This window comes from Perca fluviatilis, chromosome 2, assembly GCF_010015445.1.
Source record: "Perca fluviatilis chromosome 2, GENO_Pfluv_1.0, whole genome shotgun sequence".
Lineage (NCBI taxonomy): Eukaryota > Metazoa > Chordata > Actinopteri > Perciformes > Percidae > Perca > Perca fluviatilis.
In genome coordinates, this window is record NC_053113.1 from 16,718,974 (window position 1) to 16,741,662 (window position 22,689).

The 22,689-nt window shown below is 40.2% G+C and overlaps 1 protein-coding gene and 1 pseudogene across 1 annotated transcript in view; both read left to right on the forward strand.

Moving 5' to 3' along the window:
• The window catches only part of LOC120573259 (alpha-2-macroglobulin-like), a 28,723-nt gene extending 22,899 nt beyond the window's left edge, over positions 1-5,824 (forward strand). Inside the window, 9 exon segments of the mRNA XM_039822876.1 lie at positions 1,542-1,716; positions 1,814-2,001; positions 2,624-2,836; positions 3,763-3,881; positions 4,104-4,194; positions 4,275-4,343; positions 4,427-4,532; positions 4,709-4,750; positions 5,637-5,824. Coding sequence (XP_039678810.1) covers positions 1,542-1,716; positions 1,814-2,001; positions 2,624-2,836; positions 3,763-3,881; positions 4,104-4,194; positions 4,275-4,343; positions 4,427-4,532; positions 4,709-4,750; positions 5,637-5,641 — 1,008 coding nt within the window. The 3' untranslated portion in view covers positions 5,642-5,824.
• A 6,119-nt stretch (positions 5,825-11,943) lies between these two features.
• On the forward strand, positions 11,944-20,338 carry LOC120551316 (annotated as a pseudogene).
• The last annotated feature ends 2,351 nt before the right edge of the window (positions 20,339-22,689 follow it).

The following is a 22,689-nucleotide window of genomic DNA, read 5'->3' on the forward strand; positions in this document are numbered from 1 at the left end:
TGCCCATGCCACACGCACTCATGCAACCCCATACCATCAGAGATGCAGGCTTCTGAACTGAGCGCTGATAACAACTTGGGTTGTCCTTGTCCTCTTTAGTCCGGATGACATGGCGTCCCAGTTTTCCAAAATGAACTTCAAATTTTGATTCGTCTGACCACAGAACACTTTTCCACTTTGCCACAGTCCATTTTAAATGATCCTTGGCCCAGAGTAAACGCCTGCGCTTCTGGATCCTGTTTAGATACGGCTTCTTTTTTGACCTATAGAGTTTTAGCCAGCAACGGCGAATGGCACGGTGGATTGTGTACAACCGACAATGTTTGCTGGAAGTATTCCTGAGCCCGTGTTGTGATTTCCATTACAGTATCATTCCTGTATGTGATGCAGTGCTGTCTGAGGGCCCAAAGATCACGGGCATCCAGTATGGTTTTCCGGCCTTGACCCTTACGCACAGAAATTGTTCCAGATTCTCTGAATCTTTGGATGATATTATGCACTGTAGATGATGATAACTTCAAACTCTTTGCAATTTTTTTCTGAGAAACTCCTTTCTGATATTGCTCCAGTATTTTTTTCACCGCAGCATTAGGGGAATTGGTGATCCTCTGCCCATCTTGACTTCTGAGAGACACTGCCACTCTGAGAGGCTCTTTTTATACCCAATCATGTTGCCAATTGACATAATGAGTTGCAAATTGGTCCTCCAGCTGTTCCTTATCTGTACATTTAACTTTTCCGGCCTCTTATTGCTACCTGTTCCAACTTTTTTGGAATGTGTAGCTCTCATGACATCCAAAATGAGCCAATATTTGGCATGATCTTACAAAATTTCTCACTTTCAACATTCGATAGGTTATCTATATTCTATTGTGAATTAAATATAAGTTTATGAGATTTGTAAATTATTCCATTCCTTTTTTACTCACAATTTGTACAGTGTCCCAAGTTTTTTGGAATCGGGTTTGTATATTAGAAATTCTTTGCATGTACTTTGAGTCTCTTAAGTTGGTATCCAATAAGAAACCTGTCTTAATATCTGATGTCTACTCAAATTTCTTTGTTTAAGTGCTCCTGCTGTCTTTTAAAAGTCTGTCTCTTTTGTATCTTTTATTTCCCTCTGTTTAGACTATTACTTTTATTTTTACTTTAATATTATATTATTTGTATATATTTTTGTATCTTATTTGTTATTGCAATGACTGAATATCTGTAAACTATTTTTGGAAATAAAGCAGGGTGTTGGGGAAATCGCTTTTTCTTCTCTTTTTCATTCCCGCATTTTTTGCAAGTTCCCGCAATTTCATCGCATAAAATAGCATAAATATCCCGCATATTCCATCGGATTTTTTAAGAAAACGTGCCGCATAATCAAAGATTTTTGCCCGCAACAATCACAAAAAAACTCTGGAAGGACTGTAAAGCTCACTTTCTGCTGTTTTGTGTTATTGCCTCCATTTACTGAAGTTGTTTGTTTCCCTGAATATAGGAATTTGTTAACACAGCGGCAAAAGACAATGTATTTTTTGAATCTGTTCTAGAATCCTGCGGTTCATGGACCTGTGAATGCTAGCTTGTCTTGCCTCAAGGAGTCCATCAGTGACCTCAGCAACACCTACACCACAGCTCTGCTGGCGTACGTCTTCACCCTGGCAGGAGACATGGAGACCCGTGCTCACCTACTGAATCACCTAGACACTGTTGTATTACAAGAAGGTGAGTCCTCCTCCTACAGGAAATCATTCTGGCTTCATTACTGTGACAAAGCTTACCCTGTGCCTGTTGGTCTCTTTGTGGATGGCTGTTTTTTTAGGAGGTTTCCTCCACTGGTCTCAGACAGCAACAGAAACGTCAGCCTCTCTCTCTGTGGAGATCAGCTCCTATGTGCTGCTGGCTAAACTCAGTGCCTCTCCGACTGTTGAAGACCTGGGCTACGCCAGCCGCATCGTTAGATGGCTGTCTAGCCAGCAGAACTATTATGGAGGATTCTCCTCCACACAGGTACAGCCCAGACAGGGTTAAGCTGGACTTTGAGTCAAACATACAGTAATATCTTCTGGGACAAATAAGATGAAACAAAGTTATTGTATGAGTTAGCCTTGACCTTAAGCCCAAACAATGGCATGGCACAAGAAAAACAGCCCTATTTTCACGTTTGTGACAATGCATTTTTCTGCTTCTTCAATTCAATGTTTTTTTAGATGTTGTATTTAGCTTAAGAAGTAAAGGATCATTTTATCCACTTATAAAAAATACTAAAGCCTTCAGTTTATCTTTCAAATTATTTTAAAACTGAAACTCACATTATTTAGACATGCATAGTTCTCACAGGACAGCGACATTGAACGATACCTCAACAGTTTAGTGTCAGTTAAACCATACCAAGAACAGCGTTGTTTTAGCCCATTAACTACAAATAAAACTAAATGTGCATTATATTATGTCTTAAATGGTCATTTTCTTAATTGATTCTTGTATGAAAATCAACAATTGAAGAGACCTGAAATTGATAAAAGTGAACTCCTACATATGAAAGCTGATACAGGTGTAAACAAAAGAACATTTACATTTGTATAAATTTAAGCACATAAGTATAAGGTATTTTCTTTTGTGTGTGTTGTAGGACACCGTGGTGGCTCTTCAGGCTCTGGCTCTCTACTCCACTCTGGTGTTCAGTCCAGAGGGTTCAAGCACAGTGACGGTCCAGTCTCCCAGTGGCCAGCTGATGTTTGATGTGAATCAGAACAACAAACTGCTCTACCAGGAGAAGCAGCTGCAGGACGTGACAGGAAAGTACAGCCTGGAGGTGAAGGGCACTGCATGTGCTGCAGTACAGGTCAGTGGTCAGATGTACATAAACCACCAATCCTGATGCTTCATACTGTACATTTGAACCAACTTTTTATGATTGATTGTTTTTTTTATTCATGTGTCATCCCTCTAAGTGATAGCCTGGTCCTACCAGACTGTCGTACATTTCATTAGTACAGAGAGTCTGGCCACTCTCCATTGACAAGCGTTAACTTCCTTGAAGGCGGGTAAGTTTAAAACTATTGGATCTGCCCAGAACCACTCTGGATCTGCCATAACCAATCGCTAATGTTTGGTTGTGACTTCAGCTTAGCATCGCTAGCGTTCGCCTTATCCACTCCTTCACCACTAACGAAGCGAACTGGAAAATCAAACTGTTCCCAATCCCCGTGGGGAGGAGGGCCACAACATCATGGCCACCAACAAAACTCAGCAAAGATTGTTCTTGCTCGGGCTTTAACTTCTGGATATTCGGCAGTGTAGCCACAACGGACCGAATGGCTTCGCTCGCATCTTTCTCTGCCACCATTACGGAACTACAATTCTAGCGCACAACTTCAACGTCATTGTTCTCAGCCACTCCCTCTGTTCGCTGATTGGACCGCCAAAAATTTGTCTGGAGAAAACCCAACACTATACTACTAGTACTGAAGGGAAATGAAAATTGAGCCAGGCTCTAGGCTATCTAAGTGGTCCATCCTACACAGAATTACATGACACCAATACAACAGTAATTAATTCCACAGCTTCCAGTCCAATGTCCACACACAACATTCTCCACTTTGTACAAAACAAATAACAAATAAAACATACCACAGCACACAACAGTGCAACCCATACATTTTCCAATTAGAACCAAACACCTCATACACAAAACAAAACCACAGACACAAAAAATAATGTTTTTTTTTTGTTTTTAGTTTGATCAATATTAAACATTTCCTTGTTTAGATTTCTCTTGTCTATAACATCCCAACTCCTGCTGATGTTACCACTCTCAGTGTTGAGGTCAAACCAGAGGCCGACTGCACCAGCAAAAGACCCAAACTCAGTCTGAGCCTAACATCCCTGTAAGTAATCAACAAGAAGATCCACACATTGTAGATTACTGAAGATTTTGGCAAACGATCCTCTGCATCTACCGGCTTGAACTATGTAACTGTTGGTGGATGGACAGGGGAGGAATGTTTACAACTTGGTAGCTAAAACTCTAAAAAGCTCAAACAAACTGTAAATGGAGCCTTTCCAAAGCACCAGATTGACATCATATTTTTATGGTACTTTTATTACAGATATAGTGGAAAGGAGTCCAGCACAAACATGGTTATCCTGGATATCAAAATGCTCTCTGGATTTGTCCCAGACCCAGAGTCTTTGAACATGGTGAGTGATTACAGTAACTTTAAACTGAGTATTTGTGTCAGTTGTTGTCATGATAACAGCTGATTAATGTCTCCTCACAGCTCAAACGTGCCCTGCTGGTGGATCGTGTTGAACAAAAGGAGGATCATGTTCTGGTGTACATACAGGAGGTGAGAGGGATTTAAAGTGACAAACAAGAGATGATTCTCTCCAGATTAGTTACTGATCATGTCATCTGTTTTTCTTCCAACAGTTACCGAAGGACATAGGCATCAACCACAGCCTGAAGCTCATACAGGAGCACCAAGTGCAGAACCTGAAGCCAGCCGTGGTCAAGATCTACGACTACTACCAGCCAAGTAAATCAGTTCTCTCTAAACCTCATTCACAGAAGTCACAGCACACACTGCTCCGTGGTAGCTGTACAACAACCTGAACAGTTATCAGAATAGTCATTTATGGTAGTATGTTAATATGATAGGCTATTGAACATATGATGCAAGTTTGACTAATTTTCTACTTTTTTCCCTTTAAGGTGACCAGTCTGATACAGAATACATCCACCCTTGTGTTGCAGGTAACAAACTGTAATAACATACAGAAGCACTATGGCGTATGTAACTGTACATTGGAATTGTTTAAAAGATTGTAAAAGTGCCAATTTTGTAACCTAAAACCAAATGAAGCATACAACTAGTGTAGACTGTAAAGCCCAGATCACACCAAAGAGTTGCAACGAGGAAAAAACATTTTAGAACGTTGCAGCAGTCTGATGGTGTCGCCTGCGAATCGGTTTGTCAAGTCGACATTGGCTGGTTTTAGAACGTAAGGCACGTCACCTGTTTGAACAGCCAATTAGCTCGTAGCGAAGTCAGCTGGTCAAGTCAGTTACAAACTGTCAGCTGGTCGAAAATGTTTGGCTGATCAGATGTGACACCATCTCCCCTAAACGATGGAACTGCCGATTAGACGGGAGAAATGGACAAAAGAGGGGAGATCTCTTGTCTGTTATGTTATGTGGGACGACCTCTAGCTCAGCCGGTAGAGCGTGTGCCCCATGTAGGCTGAGTCCTTAGCAGCGGCCGTTGTTCAAATCCAATCTGTGGCCTACAGTATTTGCTGAATGTCATCACTTCTATCTTCCCCCATGTCATGCTATTCTCCAGATGCTCTATCAAATCATAAAAAATAATTAGAAAAAAAAATGCTTTTTTTTTATTTGTTTTTGCCATTTCATCACTACTGGAAATTATTAACTATCCTCATTCATATGCTACAAATTATATACAGCTACAAAAAGAGCTGGAAGTTCAAATGGAAGTAGGTCTACAAAGTCGTTGCTATGAAGAGGATACACTGTCTCATATAGTAGCACTGGTGTAAACTGTCAGGTGTCAAATCTTTGGTATGAACAGGCTTAAGTCTTTGCAATGAATTTTTATTTTTCATTATATCTATTGCAGCTTGAAGAGCGTGTGGTCAGTCCTCCAGTCGTCCAGAAGATACATATTATGTACTAATACCATGTCTGTTTGTATTTCCTTGTTAGTATTCTGCTACAACCCCTTACAGCTGTGTAACTACTGTGTCTGAAGTGAAATACATGCATGATGGACAATTAAATAATGTGACGTTAATGTCCCGTTTGAAACTGGTCTTTTGTTGAACTTTTTCCACGGTTTAATCTTTCTGCTGTGTATTTATCGTATGTGTTTTATCCAAAGACCAGAAGTTGTGCAGCTCAGCAGTGTGGAAATGCGGTCACAAAAGTAAAAAGTGTTCTTTAGATAACATCTAAACTCTCTCAGACTCTTGGAGAATCTACAAATCCCATCTCCTAAAGCAGTTGGAAATAAAAGTTTAGCAAATATATATTTCATAATATGCATGTAAACCCTCACCAACTCAGGTGATCAGGCTGAGACAAATGACCCCTGTGCTGCAGGTAACAGATTATTTTACAAAATGATAAACTTAGTCCATATATCTTAACCTACAGACACAATACAGCTCAAGTATTTTGAGACAACCGTTAATCTTAAAGTGACTTATTTTATTTCCGTTGCAGCTTGAAGACATGTTCTCAGTCACATTTTAAATAAACCATTACATTTAAGGATTGTGTAGTTCAATGTCTGTTTGTGTATTATTTGTGTAAAACCCGCATGGATTCATCTTTTTCTGACCACTTGGGGGTAGCAAATAAGCTGCCAACACAAGACTGACACTATTAGTTTATGAACATGTTGGCGCAAACAATTCCCTATTCACACAAGCAGACGCAGGCAACATTAGTGTATATTTGGTTCACCTGAAAAATGCAATATTCACTCTACTTTTGGCTCAGTTTTGACTAAAATTAGACTTAAAGCTATCCGGGGTGACCAGAATTACAACTTCAATGGAATGATTGTTGATGCTGCTGTATATCACTGGTCTGTTCCAAAAAATAGGTTGTTTGGATTAATTTCCCTCAAAACTGGAACATGGACCGGTCCAAACTAAGCATAAAACCGGGGAACCTGGGATCAACAGAGTCCACGGAATGTTTATTACTAGGAATCATTTTGCCTTTATGAGGAAAAGAGGAAAATTATCTTTGAGTTAAAGTCAAAATGAAAAGTTGTTTCGCAGCTGAAAAAAAAAAGAAATGCTTTTTTCTATTAATATTGTTTTTCACTGTGTTTTATGTTACCAACATTAAGTTTTTGCAATAAGTCAAGTAATTAGACTTTACATTTAAACCACAATTCACAAGATTATCAATACCAGCTGCAGTATTATTCAGGAAACAACTGGCCTGTAAGAGTTCAATAAGGGGTGCTATTTATTTACATTATATTAGTGCTCATAGCTGAGCTTGACCTTTTGTGATGGATTTTAACATTAATGTAATGTATTGATGTCTAAAAAAATCCCCATGTTTGAGAATGAAGAGGGCAACCAGTGCTGTGATGGCACTTCCCTGCAGTATCTCTAACTGGACAGAGTGGCCTTCATGATCAAATTAGCAAACAGGACATCTGCCAGCTCCTCATAGACTCTGCTGACAAACTAAGGATCAATCATTCGCTACTAGTGAGTATCCACTTTAGTTTTCACTTTTAAAACCCACACAGGATCAAAACTGCAAGGTTAAAGCCCACATTGACAAACAGACGCAAACAGCAGGCAGCCAAAAAGTGAGTCAAAGTACCTGAAATTTTAATATCAACTTTACTTTGTAGACATGTAGTATTTTGCCGTGCTGAGCCAAAATATCTGTGAATTCCACCCAGGATGACACACAACCACTAAGGGCTCTTAGTGCACAGAGTCCAGTGCACAACCCAACCTGATCTCACAGAAATTATCACAAACTGTTAACAGCTGTAAGCAAACAGCCAGTCCGCCACGCATTTATTGCGCGCTATCTCAAACCCTCACAATTTTATACCCTTTCTCTGCCCATCTTCGGTGGCGTTAGTTACCCGGTTGGATATTGGGTCCAGGTCATCTTGGCCCGCTGTCCGGTCTTCTCGGACCACTTCCGCGATGTTTGCGTCATGCATAAAACACTTTGATTCTTCCCACTCCAAGGCCAAACAGTTCATTACTGTCTTACATCTATAAATTAGATCTACAAAATGTTTAATGATGTTCATCTCGTAGTGTCTTATCTTTTGCCTCAGCGTGCCTAGGGTGAGAGCCAAAAAATCATGACTATGACCTGCATCTTTACCTTTTTCAGCTATTTGCAAAGTACATCTTACACAGTGGTTTAGTTCTCTCCTCCCCCGATCTGGAGAGTCTTTTTCACATATAGAATAAAGTTTTCAGAAATTTGAAACTGTGTTTTTAAGAATCTTTAGTCCAATGTGGTCTACATTTGAAAAAAAGAAAACTGAAATCTTGCTGTATTGCATTCTCTATAAAGACAATCAAAAGCTTTCACAAATCTAAAAGTGTGTTTTAGACACAATTAATAATTTACCTTAATGATGCTTAACACGCTTTCAATACCAGTCAGAGGTTCAAAAAACGGAGGATCAGTCCTTCAGCAATGTAAGTTATGTTACCCTGCTGGACGAGCCTGAATCGGAAGCTATCTTCAGCTTTAAAAGGTCCCATGGCATGAAAATTTCCATTTTGTATTTTTTTTAACATTGATATGAGTTCCCCTAGCCTGCCTATGGTCCCCCAGTGGTTAGAAATGGCGATAGGTGTAAACCAAGCCCCTGGGTATCCTTTGAAAATGGAAAGCTCAAGATAGACCCCAATCTGGATCTTCCCTTTTTATAGGTCGTACATGGGAAAGGTTACCTCCCCTTTCTCTGCTTTGCCCACCCAGAGAATTTTTGCCCGTCCATGAGAAAGAGAGACATCATGGCTTTACCAAACAAGCAAAGCATGGCAGTTGGTCAAGGACACAGCACCCCTCTTTCCTCCTCAATAGCATTTAAAGCTTACAAAGACACAGAAATGGCACATCCTAAAAGGCTCATTGTGGGACTGGCTCTAGTGGCTGTAATTCTGCATCAAGGCGGAATTTCGGGAAAGAGACTTCAGATACAGTCTTAGGGGACCACTAAGGCCTATATAAAAGCATCAAAAAGCTGCATGTCATAGGACCCTAAGTTTCCCATAAATTTCTCCTTAACGCGCGAGATCGGAATCTGCAAATCGGAAGCCAACTTCAGCGTCATTCAAGCTAGGCTACATAGCGTCATATGCTTTATCTTAATTAGCTCTTGTTACTCCCCTTGTAATTGTGGATGTACCTTAACGTGTATCCCACTAAAACCTTTCTCCGTTTGGCTGGGTGGGTACAGGAGAGAAGTGTGCCGAACCATTCTGTATACATTGTTGACATTCTAATAATAAAGCATTGGCCGGGGTAAATAAACCCGCCTACAGAGGTAGCCCCGTACTGGCGGGCGTTCTAGTATAGCAAGCACACTCTCAACGAGGTAGGGATCATTTCATTGGTCAACACTACACCCTGGCATTCTATTGGTTGGAGGAATTTTGACAGGGTTGTAACCAGTGACAGTAAAAGATAATGTGGTTAACCTTTATTTTCCAACCTCCACACAAACACCTTTTGTTCAGCAGCAGTATTACCATGCTCATTTATAAGCACTTGTCTATGTGTGTCTGAATTACGTTTTGACTTTGGTGCATACCGGTTTACGTTACTAACTGTGGCTAACTTGGCTCCCATTAGCTGGAAGCGTCTTGCTCCCAAGCTAATAAGCTAGTTAACATGCTAATAATGCTAACGATATAGCGTAACATCAAATAATATTTCAATCACCGAAATAACTGGAGCGTAGACTTCTGACAGGGTGCATCGCTGATGTCTGTTAGCACAATTAAACATGCAGCAAAGCCACATCATGGCCGGATATCTTCATAAAACAATTCTCCAGCTCTAACCACGACGGGGAGGTCAGAAGTGTAGCTTTTGAAGTGAGGATACTGGGCGCCTAGAGCGCTGCAGCCATGTATATTGGCTGCAGTGCTTGGATGGTTATAGTGCACGTAGTCAAACCCACCAATAGAAACTCCTAATCTAAGCTATTTTTTTCACTCAAACCTTTTGATGTGCAAACCAAACTTTTTCAATCACAAGGAAAAACGTTTGGTTAACAACTAAACTTTTGATTCAAAGGAAAACATTGTGTGATGCAAAAAGAAAAACTAGCTTTTTGAGTGCAGTGAGAAAATGCTTACAAACTTTTTTTTTGCTTGGTTATAAAGGAAACAAAAAAGAACTCCATAGGGATAAGGGTCTGCACAAATCATCTGGGAAGTGTTTGTTATTTATTTGGTAGCTTAAAGAACATAATCAATTCTGAAACTATCATAAAAGCTTTATCTCTCCCTACTGTACAATGACAGATTCAAGTAGGCTTCTACAAAACAAAGGGGCCTATTAGTTCTGCTGATATAAAGGCGGACAGGTCTGGACTGGAGTATATGATGTTAGCTGTTCACTGAATACGCCGTGTGTATATTGATTATGTGTCAGTGTTTGTGTGAGACTATTTGTGTGTCTCCTTAGATTGATGTGTGTGTGTTGGACAGCTGTTTTCTGTGGTGTGTGTGTGTGTGGTGTGGGATGGAGCGGTGTGCGCTGTGAGAGTGTGCATCACGTATAAGTCTTGTGTGTAACCGAGAGCAGTTAAGAGCAGTGTGTCTGTGATGCGGCTATTTTTAGAAATGCTTCTCTGCATGTGGAAGGGACAGCAGCCAAGGGAAGAAATCTCAGGGCAAGAATAATCATGTATATAAAAAGCTTGGCAAAAATGTCGCCAAAAACACCTAGAGAAATGGCACAAGAATTTAGAATTTCCCTTCAATTTTAGGAAAGCCTTAACTTATGCATGCTTCCGAGCATAAGATAAATGGGAGGAGAGAAAGATTTGAGGGATAAAAGTAGGAGAAACAAGGACTCAGTCCTGAGAAAAAGGAAGAAAAAAAGAAGGTAAATGATTAACAGCTGGCATCACGTTGGTTTGCGTCTGGAGCCCGGACATCCAGTAACCGACCATCCTGGAGGAGAAAATCTCCAGCCTCTACCTCGTTAGAAAGTTACAAGAGGAGCTGACTGTTGGTCTCAGGGCATCACCTCCGTCATCCTAAAAGAGTTGAACCACTTGTTTTAGCCGGTGAGGCATCTAAAAAGATTTTACTACTTTATAAAATAATTAAAAATTTGATAATTTTATAAGGTTTGGATTTGCTATGGTTCCCCCCACTATCACATTTAGTGCGTCATACGCCAAAGGAAATAAGTGACATTTGTGAAGATGGGAAACAACAAATAAATCGATCCCTTGAAGAAACGAAGCGGGTTAATTCCAATTCTCTGATGAAACATCAGGACTGACCTGGTTCAAATGTTATTTTATGAAAACTAAATATGGTGATATTGTTGCTTTGTGAAACCATTAGAAGTATGTTAAAAAACTGGGGAGTTTTTGGTTAATGAAAGTGGAATATTAAAGAAGAGGGCAGTTAATGTAGAAGTGTAAAGATAAGGATTGAGTCGAGATCTGTAAGATTACAAGAGACAAAAAGAAGCTGATATATTGATAATTATGTCCTTCCAGAAGAACAAAAAGGAACAATTAGAGTTCAATACAATGATTTACAAACTGATGAAGTATTTCTCTGTGGTTTGATATCCAGTAAGGCTAATGCTTTCTTCTACTCCATCCCTGCAGCAAAGGGACAACCAGTTTTGGTTCCTTCACCTACAAAAATGAAAAGATACACCTATACCAGAATCCCTCAAGGAGGGATTGTGAGTCTTCAACCATCTTGTTTAAATAATGTGCTACCCTTGCCAGAATTGGAACCTCCACCAGAGTCAACTTTAGATGCGCTTGTGACTTACAATGACTTCCAAGACACACAACAGCTACACAAAGTGTATGCACTACAAGGATTTACCCTATTATACTTCTCGACAGAGGAGTAGAATAGGTCAAACAGCAAACAGCCAGCCACCAAATGGTCTATAAACAAAGCATCAGGCTGTCTTTGAGATTTCCACATGAAAACAACGGTTAAGAGTTACTCCAGGCTACGCAGAGTGCACCGAGGCCCCTCGTTCCCAATTAGACCATAGCGGGCCTTTTAAGCTTCCATCCTTAACAGCCATGTATATGGACTCTTCCAAGCATCTCCACTGCTGTGCTATTACAATTTACTTGAGAGAAGAGAGGCAAGAGGGATTAGGATCATCTTCAGTTATTTTTCAGCTTCTTTCCCAGCGGCGTCATGGTGGCAGGTGTGCTAACAGGGCCTGCAGCAAGTGAAGATCGGTTGTGCTAATGCGTCAGCGCAATACACAATTTCTTAGTAAAAAACAAAGAATTATTAAACTGCCTTGTTTCTTTTGCCATGGCTATATGATGCTTACTGCCAGAATGGATTTCAAGGACTTAGCGTGCTTTGATTAATGGCTCTCCAGCGTTTATATTTTCCTCACGAATCTTTGAGTTACCTTATGTGCCTAAACATGAGTTGAATTTACACCCACGCCAAGCGTACCATGCCTTGATGGTCATATCAAGAATAGCATGTATATAGATTATCTTTATTGAAAGTGAAATCGCCATCATGCATGAATGATATTTTTAGCAGTTTACACATAATAATCCCACGATTAGTCACATTACACAAAACTGAGAATTACACGATCAAAATTACACAGCTGTAATATTTTTTAGAGACCCGCATAAAATTTCACTAATTAATTTCAGGGGCCATGACTATTATTAAGGGGCGAGCTCCCTAAAGCTCCGTGGTTTACCGCTGCAGCTCACGTTCCTAGGCCCTCTGTCAGCAGTTCCCAAGTTCCCTCTTTCCCCAGTTCCGTTGACTCTCTGCCTCCCCTCACCTCTCCAGGCCTCCTGCCCAGGTGCGTTTTTGGTTCCTGGACACCTTTTGTTTTGAATCTTTTGATATTTTCCCCTTCGGTCCTCTCAGCCCTCCGGGATTGACTTTTTGTTTGTTGGGGCGTCTGGGATCATCCCTTAGGAGGGGTACTGTTGTGGTTGTGGATGTTTCTGTTGATTTGATTTGAGTTAAACTTTATTGTGTCCACCTCAGTGGAAATTGTCTTTGAGCTTCTCCGACATCAATGACACCAATATAAAATTACATTAAGAAATACACCACAGTTAACAAGTACAGCTCCTAATACCATCCAACATGCAACAACAGGAATGAAAGCAGTGCAAGCAGTTAAGATAAAGGTGAGTGTCGATCTACAATTAATACATTTAACATTTTAAGTTAAGTTCGTATCGCATAGAGTAAAGATCTCTTATAAATGTTTCTGAGCTGGCCCTATGGAACCCTATGAATCTACAGCCAGATGGAAGCAACTCAAACTCAAAGTTTGAATTGTGGGTGTGCAAGGGTATCTGCTGATATCTGTCAACCCTGGCTGCAAGAATACCACATTATCAAATACATCCCACAAGCTGCAGCTTTGTGACTTGCCAATCACCTTCCTACAATATTAACAATTTTGGAAAGCTTGTTTTTGTCTTTCACATTCAGGTTACCATAGAGGCAGTTATGTAAGAGCTGTAAAATACTTTCTACTAGGACCTATATGCCAACTCCAAGAGATGGTAGGATGACCACAAAACTCCTCAATTTTCTAATTAAAAACAACTGTTGGTTGGCTCTCTTAAAAATCTCTCTGAGTTAACGTTAAAACCCAAAGTGCGATCAATGATTGTACCCAAATACTTGAAATTTTCAACTACTTCCCTGCAGGCCGCTGTTAGGAATTACAACAGGGTTTAAGTTACTGGCCTCTCACCGGTTTTCATTTGTATTATAAAGTTCTTTTGTTTTAGTCCGCGTTAATTTCCAATTTAACAGTCTGACTCCGTCCTACAGTAAGTGACTTCAGCTAAAAGTAAGCTTCCTCATGTGCTGCATTATTATTTTCTGTGAGAAGTCCCACAAAGGCCCATGTCATTAGCATATTTATTAAACTAACAATGGTGCTGTGCACAGTCTCATTTCATTTATATAAATAGAAACAACCAGAGTTGACAACACCTGTGTAATAGGGTGCTCCAGTGTTATTTATAACAAGCTCATCTGAGTAAGCCCTTTCATTAACTTACTCTCTGGTATTTGGAATCAGTTAAGAAACTTCTAATCCAGTGAATAAGCCGCCATTACATTCATCCTATGAAGTTGTTCTAAAGAATGTCAATTTGCATAGTATTAAAGCAGCAGTAAAATCAGTAAAAAGTGATTTTTTGTTTTTGCAAATGTTGCTTCACTTGATTTACAAGGTAAGAGCTGCATCCTCTGTGCCCCTATATGGCCCTATAGGCAAATTAGGCAAGGGTCAAAGTTGATTTTCAACAGAAGCCATTAAATGGGTGCTGACCACCTCTCCATACCTCCCCTTAGCTAAGAGTGGAGTGAGAGTGCCACTGGTCTGGAGAGTCTCCAAGGGAGAAACGCGGCCTTGAGACCTAGAGGCACAAGGTATTAGTGTGGATTTCTTCCATGAGATTTGGAAAGAAACACCACAATTCAGCAAAATTTGAAACAGCTGAGAGTAAGAACCCCTTTAAGCTGTTGAGAACATACTAGCTAACACCCTATCCTTGAGAATACCATCGGGCCCATGAGGCTTTATATTGGTCTAATTATAGAGACACCTGGCTACTTCTTGTTCTGAAAGCTGTATATGTTCATAGCTACCAATCTGATCACAGGTAATGCTACGTGGCCTATTTTTTAGGTTATACTCTCATGGTATCTTCCATAGAAGATGTTTAAATCGTTAACAAATTTGCCACAATTTGTCTAGCATTTACACTTTGTTTCCCTCCTACCCACATTGTATTTAATCCCTCCCATTAGCTTGATTTTGCATTACCTTACGAAAATCTTTTGCTCAACCTTATTCTTAAAATCTATTTTTTTGCTGTGAAAACTTTCACCTTCAGAATTCCTTCTCTTTTCCTTTACTACATCAGTTTCTCTCTCTCTCAAAATGCAGCCCTTTTCTCATTCAAACACTGAATTGTATCCGCAAAAGGTGATAACTTAGTTTCTTCACGGAACTTAATATAACATAGTGATTGTGTCTGTCAATTCATGACAATCAGAGCATGCATCAAGAAACATCGCGCCAATCGTAGAGTCAAAACAATCTCTAAGCTCCTCCACCCCATTCTCAGTCCATTATTTATAGTTTTTCAGGAGTGGTTTTCTCTCCGACTTCTGTCTATATGTTGGAAGGGAGATGAGCAGTTATGATGTGGAAACCTACGAGGAGGCTGACTTGCTAACTTATATCGTCTGGGAATACGAAGCATTGGTCAAGTAGCTCTGAGAGTGGAAGCCGAGGAAATTAGTGAATGACGATACTGTTGCAGAGATTGCTAGATGAAGGATGATAGCTGACATGTAGTAGAAATCCCCAAGAAATAAAAACCCGGCTGGTCAGCCCGATGGGAAGTGCAGCATTGAAGCTACATCCACAGTTATTATTTCCGCAGCTTCTTTATTCATTTGTCACTAGGACACTAGACAAGAATAATGAAGGCGAGTTGCCAAGCTCCGTGGAAGGTAAAAGCGGCCTGATAGATACAGACAGCAGCTCATAGTCTCTAGTGCTTACTCATCTTGAGCACTTTAAATTCAATGAAGACCCCTAGCTGTCATCAACATACAGAAGTCCCGATGGATTTTTGGGAGACGACTACCTTATCAAGATCCCCACACTCTTATAACTATAAATCCTCCCATGTCAATGCATGTGCTGTCCTCGTGGAGAGACATGTTTCTGTAAACAGAGCAAGTTACTCCTTCATAAAATCCTCAAATGAAATGTAATCATCGAGTTTATGTATTTGAGATCTGGTTTGACAGTTATAATGGTGACGGGTGTCTGTTTCTCGCCCGTCTCGAAGCTATTTACAGGCAGCCCCCTCAGGGCCTCTTTTCTTTGCTTTTTGCTACTGCCTTAGGCTTTTCCATGTGGGGTTGATGCATGATTTAAGTCCACAGGGCTTGCAACTTTATTCCGATAGGCAAGAAAGAATTCCCTCGAGTAGCCTATGTTGGGGGAAATGGCTTTTTCTTCTCTTTTTCATTCCATTTTTGCAAGTTCCGCAATTTCATACATGGAAATGGCATAAAGTATCCCTTTATTCCAGCCAGTTTTTAAGAAGCGTGCAGCATAATCAAAGAGATTTTTACCCGCCTTAATCACAAAAACTCTGGAAGGACTGTAAAGCTCACTTTCCACCGCATTTTTTGTGTTATTGCCTCCATTTACTGAAGTTGTTTGTTTCCCTGAATATAGAGATTTGTTAACCACAGCGGCAAAGAGACAATGTATTTTTGAATCTGTTCTAGAATCCCCTGCGGTTCATGGACCTGTGAATGCTAGCTTGTCTTGCCTCAAGGAGTCCATCAGTGACCTCAGCAACACCTACACCACAGCTCTGCTGGCGTACGTCTTCACCCTGGCAGGAGACATGGAGACCCGTGCTCACCTACTGAATCACCTAGACACTGTTGTATTACAAGAAGGTGAGTCCTCCTCCTACAGGAAATCATTCTGGCTTCATTACTGTGACAAAGCTTACCCTGTGCCTGTTGGTCTCTTTGTGGATGGCTGTTTTTAGGAGGTTTCCTCCACTGGGCTTCTCAGACAGCAACAGAAACGTCAGCTCTCTCTGTGGAGATCAGCTCCTATGTGCTGCTGGCTAAACTCAGTGCCTCTCCGACTGTTGAAGACCTGGGCTACGCCAGCCGCATCGTTAGATGGCTGTCTAGCCAGCAGAACTATTATGGAGGATTCTCCTCCACACAGGTACAGCCCAGACAGGGTTAAGCTGGACTTTGAGTCAAACATACAGTAATATCTTCTGGGACAAATAAGATGAAACAAAGTTATTGTATGAGTTAGCCTTGACCTTAAGCCCAAACAATGGCATGGCACAAGAAAAACAGCCCTATTTTCACGTTTGTGACAATGCATTTTTCTGCTTCTTCAATTCAATGTTTTTTTAGATGTTGTATTTAGCTTAAGAAGTAAAGGATCATTTTATCCACTTATAAAAAATACTAAAGCCTTCAGTTTATCTTTCAAATTATTTTAAAACTGAAACTCACATTATTTAGACATGCATAGTTCTCACAGGACAGCGACATTGAACGATACCTCAACAGTTTAGTGTCAGTTAAACCATACCAAGAACAGCGTTGTTTTAGCCCATTAACTACAAATAAAACTAAATGTGCATTATATTATGTCTTAAATGGTCATTTTCTTAATTGATTCTTGTATGAAAATCAACAATTGAAGAGACCTGAAATTGATAAAAGTGAACTCCTACATATGAAAGCTGATACAGGTGTAAACAAAAGAACATTTACATTTGTATAAATTTAAGCACATAAGTATAAGGTATTTTCTTTTGTGTGTGTTGTAGGACACCGTGGTGGCTCTTCAGGCTCTGGCTCTCTACTCCACTCTGGTGTTCAGTCCAGAGGGTTCAAGCACAGTGACGGTCCAGTCTCCCAGTGGCCAGCTGATGTTTGATGTGAATCAGAACAACAAACTGCTCTACCAGGAGAAGCAGCTGCAGGACGTGACAGGAAAGTACAGCCTGGAGGTGAAGGGCACTGCATGTGCTGCAGTACAGGTCAGTGGTCAGATGTACATAAACCACCAATCCTGATGCTTCATACTGTACATTTGAACCAACTTTTTATGATTGATTGTTTTTTTATTCATGTGTCATCCCTCTAAAGTGATAGCCTGGTCCTACCAGACTGTCGTTACATTTCCATTAGTACAGAGAGTCTGGCCACTCTCCATTGACAAAGCGTTAACTTCCTTGGTGGCGGAAGTTTAAAACTATTGGATCTGCCCAGAACCACTCTGGATCTGCCATAACCAATCGCTAATGTTTGGTTGTGACTTCAGCTTAGCATCGTACGCGCGCTTATCCACTCCTTCACCACTAACGGCGAACTGGAAAATCAAACTGTTCCCAATCCCGTGGGAGGAGGGCCACAACATCATGGCCACCAACAAAACTCAGCAAAGATTGTTCTTGCTCGGGCTTTAACTTCTGGATATTCGGCAGTGTAGCCTAACGGACCCGAATGGCGCTTCGCCATCTTTCTCTGCCACCATTACGGAACTACAATTCTAGCGCACAACTTCAACGTCATTGTTCTCAGCCACTCCCTCTGTTCGCTGATTGGACCGCGCCAAAAATTTGTCTGGAAAAACCCAACACTATACTACTAGTACTGAAGGGAAATGAAAATTGAGCCAGGCTCTAGGCTATCTAAGTGGTCCATCCTACACAGAATTACATGACACCAATACAACAGTAATTAATTCCACAGCTTCCAGTCCAATGTCCACACACAACATTCTCCACTTTGTACAAAACAAATAACAAATAAAACATACCACAGCACACAACAGTGCAACCCATACATTTTCCAATTAGAACCAAACACCTCATACACAAAACAAAACCACAGACACAAAAAATAATGTTTTTTTTTTGTTTTTAGTTTGATCAATATTAAACATTTCCTTGTTTAGATTTCTCTTGTCTATAACATCCCAACTCCTGCTGATGTTACCACTCTCAGTGTTGAGGTCAAACCAGAGGCCGACTGCACCAGCAAAAGACCCAAACTCAGTCTGAGCCTAACATCCCTGTAAGTAATCAACAAGAAGATCCACACATTGTAGATTACTGAAGATTTTGGCAAACGATCCTCTGCATCTACCGGCTTGAACTATGTAACTGTTGGTGGATGGACAGGGGAGGAATGTTTACAACTTGGTAGCTAAAACTCTAAAAAGCTCAAACAAACTGTAAATGGAGCCTTTCCAAAGCACCAGATTGACATCATATTTTTATGGTACTTTTATTACAGATATAGTGGAAAGGAGTCCAGCACAAACATGGTTATCCTGGATATCAAAATGCTCTCTGGATTTGTCCCAGACCCAGAGTCTTTGAACATGGTGAGTGATTACAGTAACTTTAAACTGAGTATTTGTGTCAGTTGTTGTCATGATAACAGCTGATTAATGTCTCCTCACAGCTCAAACGTGCCCTGCTGGTGGATCGTGTTGAACAAAAGGAGGATCATGTTCTGGTGTACATACAGGAGGTGAGAGGGATTTAAAGTGACAAACAAGAGATGATTCTCTCCAGATTAGTTACTGATCATGTCATCTGTTTTTCTTCCAACAGTTACCGAAGGACATAGGCATCAACCACAGCCTGAAGCTCATACAGGAGCACCAAGTGCAGAACCTGAAGCCAGCCGTGGTCAAGATCTGCACTACTACCAGCCAAGTAAATCAGTTCTCTCTAAACCTCATTCACAGAAGTCACAGCACACACTGCTCCGTGGTAGCTGTACAACAACCTGAACAGTTATCAGAATAGTCATTTATGGTAGTATGTTAATATGATAGGCTATTGAACATATGATGCAAGTTTGACTAATTTTCTACTTTTTTCCCTTTTAAGGTGACCAGTCTGATACAGAATACATCCACCCTTGTGTTGCAGGTAACAAACTGTAATAACATACAGAGCAGCACTATGGCGTATGTAACTGTACATTGGAATTGTTTAAAAGATTGTAAAAGTGCCAATTTTGTAACCTAAAACCAAATGAAGCATACAACTAGTGTAGACTGTAAAGCCCAGATCACACCAAAGAGTTGCAACGAGGAAAAAACATTTTAGAACGTTGCAGCAGTCTGATGGTGTCGCCTGCGAATCGGTTTGTCAAGTCGACATTGGCTGGTTTTAGAACGTAAGGCACGTCACCTGTTTGAACAGCCAATTAGCTCGTAGCGAAGTCAGCTGGTCAAGTCAGTTACAAACTGTCAGCTGGTCGAAAATGTTTGGCTGATCAGATGTGACACCATCTCCCCTAAACGATGGAACTGCCGATTAGAGGCGGAGAAATGGACAAAAGAGGGAGATCTCTTGTCTGTTATGTTATGTGGGACGACCTCTAGCTCAGCCGGTAGAGCGGTGCCCCATGTAGGCTGAGTCCTTAGCGCGGCCGTTGTTCAAATCCAATCTGTGGCCTACAGTATTTGCTGAATGTCATCACTTCTATCTTCCCCCATGTCATGCTATTCTCCAGATGCTCTATCAAATCAAAAATAATTAGAAAAAAATGCTTTTTTATTTGTTTTGCCATTTCATCACTACTGGAAATTATTAACTATCCTCATTCATATGCTACAAATTATATACAGCTACAAAAGAGCTGGAAGTTCAAATGGAAGTAGGTCTACAAAGTCGTTGCTATGAAGAGGATACACTGTCTCATATAGTAGCACTGGTGTAAACTGTCAGGTGTCAAATCTTTGGTATGAACAGGCTTAAGTCTTTGCAATGAATTTTTATTTTTCATTATATCTATTGCAGCTTGAAGAGCGTGTGGTCAGTCCTCCAGTCGTCCAGAAGATACATATTATGTACTAATACCATGTCTGTTTGTATTTCCTTGTTAGTATTCTGCTACAACCCCTTACAGCTGTGTAACTACTGTGTCTGAAGTGAAATACATGCATGATGGACAATTAAATAATGTGACGTTAATGTCCCGTTTGAAACTGGTCTTTTGTTGAACTTTTTCCACGGTTTAATCTTTCTGCTGTGTATTTATCGTATGTGTTTTATCCAAAGACCAGAAGTTGTGCAGCTCAGCAGTGTGGAAATGCGGTCACAAAAGTAAAAAGTGTTCTTTAGATAACATCTAAACTCTCTCAGACTCTTGGAGAATCTACAAATCCCATCTCCTAAAGCAGTTGGAAATAAAAGTTTAGCAAATATATATTTCATAATATGCATGTAAACCCTCACCAACTCAGGTGATCAGGCTGAGACAAATGACCCCTGTGCTGCAGGTAACAGATTATTTTACAAAATGATAAACTTAGTCCATATATCTTAACCTACAGACACAATACAGCTCAAGTATTTTGAGACAACCGTTAATCTTAAAGTGACTTATTTTATTTCCGTTGCAGCTTGAAGACATGTTCTCAGTCACATTTTAAATAAACCATTACATTTAAGGATTGTGTAGTTCAATGTCTGCTTGTGTATATTTGTGTTAAACCTGCATGGATTCATCTTTTTCTGACCACTTGGGGGTAGCAAATAAGCTGCCAACACAAGACTGACACTATTAGTTTATGAACATGTTGGCAAACAATTCCCTATTCACACAAGCAGACGCAGGCAACATTAGTGTATATTTGGTTCACCTGAAAAATGCAATATTCACTCTACTTTTGGCTCAGTTTTGACTAAAATTAGACTTAAAGCTATCCGGGTGACCAGAATTACAACTTCAATGGAATGATTGTTGATGCTGCTGTATATCACTGGTCTGTTCCAAAAAATAGGTTGTTTGGATTAATTGGCTCCCTCAAAACTGGAACATGGACCGGTCCAAACTAAGCATAAAACCAGGGGAACCTGGGATCAGCAGGTCACGGAATGTTTATTACTAGGAATCATTTTGCCTTTATGAGGAAAAAGAGGAAAATTATCTTTGAGTTAAAGTCAAAATGAAAAGTTGTTTCGCAGCTGAGAAAACAAGGAAACGTGTTTCAAATTAATATTGTTTTTCACTGTGTTTTATGTTACCAACATTAAGTTTTTGCAATAAGTCAAGTAATTAGACTTTACATTTAAACCACAATTCACAAGATTATCAATACCAGCTGCAGTATTATTCAGGAAACAACTGGCCTGTAAGAGTTCAATAAGGGGTGCTATTTATTACATTATATTAGTGCTCATAGCTGAGCTTGCACTTTTTGTGATGGATTTTAACATTATTAATGTACTTATTGATGTCTAAAAAATCCCCATGTTTGAGAATGAAGAGGGCAACCAGTGCTGTGATGGCACTTCCCTGCAGTATCTCTAACTGGACAGAGTGGCCTTCATGATCAAATTAGCAAACAGGACATCTGCCAGCTCCTCATAGACTCTGCTGACAAACTAAGGATCAATCATTCGCTACTAGTGAGTATCCACTTTAGTTTTCACTTTAAAACCCACACAGGATCAAAACTGCAAGGTTAAAGCCCACATTGACAAACAGACACAAACAGCAGGCAGCCAACAAGTGAGTCAAAGTACCTGAAATTTTAATATCAACTTTACTTTGTAGACAATAGTATTTTACGTGCTGATGACAAAATATCTGTGAATTCCACCCAGGATGACACACAACCACTAGAGGGCTCTTAGTGCACAGAGTCCAGTGCACAGACCAACCTGATCTCACAGAAATTATCACAAACTGTTAACAGCTGTAAGCAAACAGACAGTCCCGCCAAGCATCTGATGCCCGCTATCTCAAACCCTCACAATTTTATACCTTTTCTCTGCCCATCTTCGGTGGCGTTGTTACCGGTTGGATATTGGTCCAGGTCATCTTGGCCCCGCTGTCCGGTCTTCTCCGGGCCACTTCCGCGATGTTGCGTCATGCATAAAACACTTTGATTCTTCCCACTCCAAGGCCAAACAGTTCATTACTGTCTTACATCTATAAATTAGATCTACAAAATGTTTAATGATGTTCATCTGTGTGTCTTATCTTTTCCGCTGACCTAGGAGTGATGAGAGCCAAAATCATCCTATGACCTGCATCTTACCTTTCAGCTATTTGCAAAATACATCTTACACAGTGGTTTCGTTCTCTGCTCCCCCCGATCTGAGAGTCTTTTTCACATATAGAATAAAGTTTTCAGAAATTTGAAACTGTGTTTTTAAGAATCTTTAGTCTAATGTGGTCTACATTTGAAAAAGAAAACTGAAATCTTGCTGTATTGCATTCTCATAAAGACAATAAAGCTTTCACAAATCTAAAAGTGTGTTTTAGACATAATTAATAATTTACCTTAATGACTAACACGCTTTCAATACAGTCAGAGGTTCAAAAAAC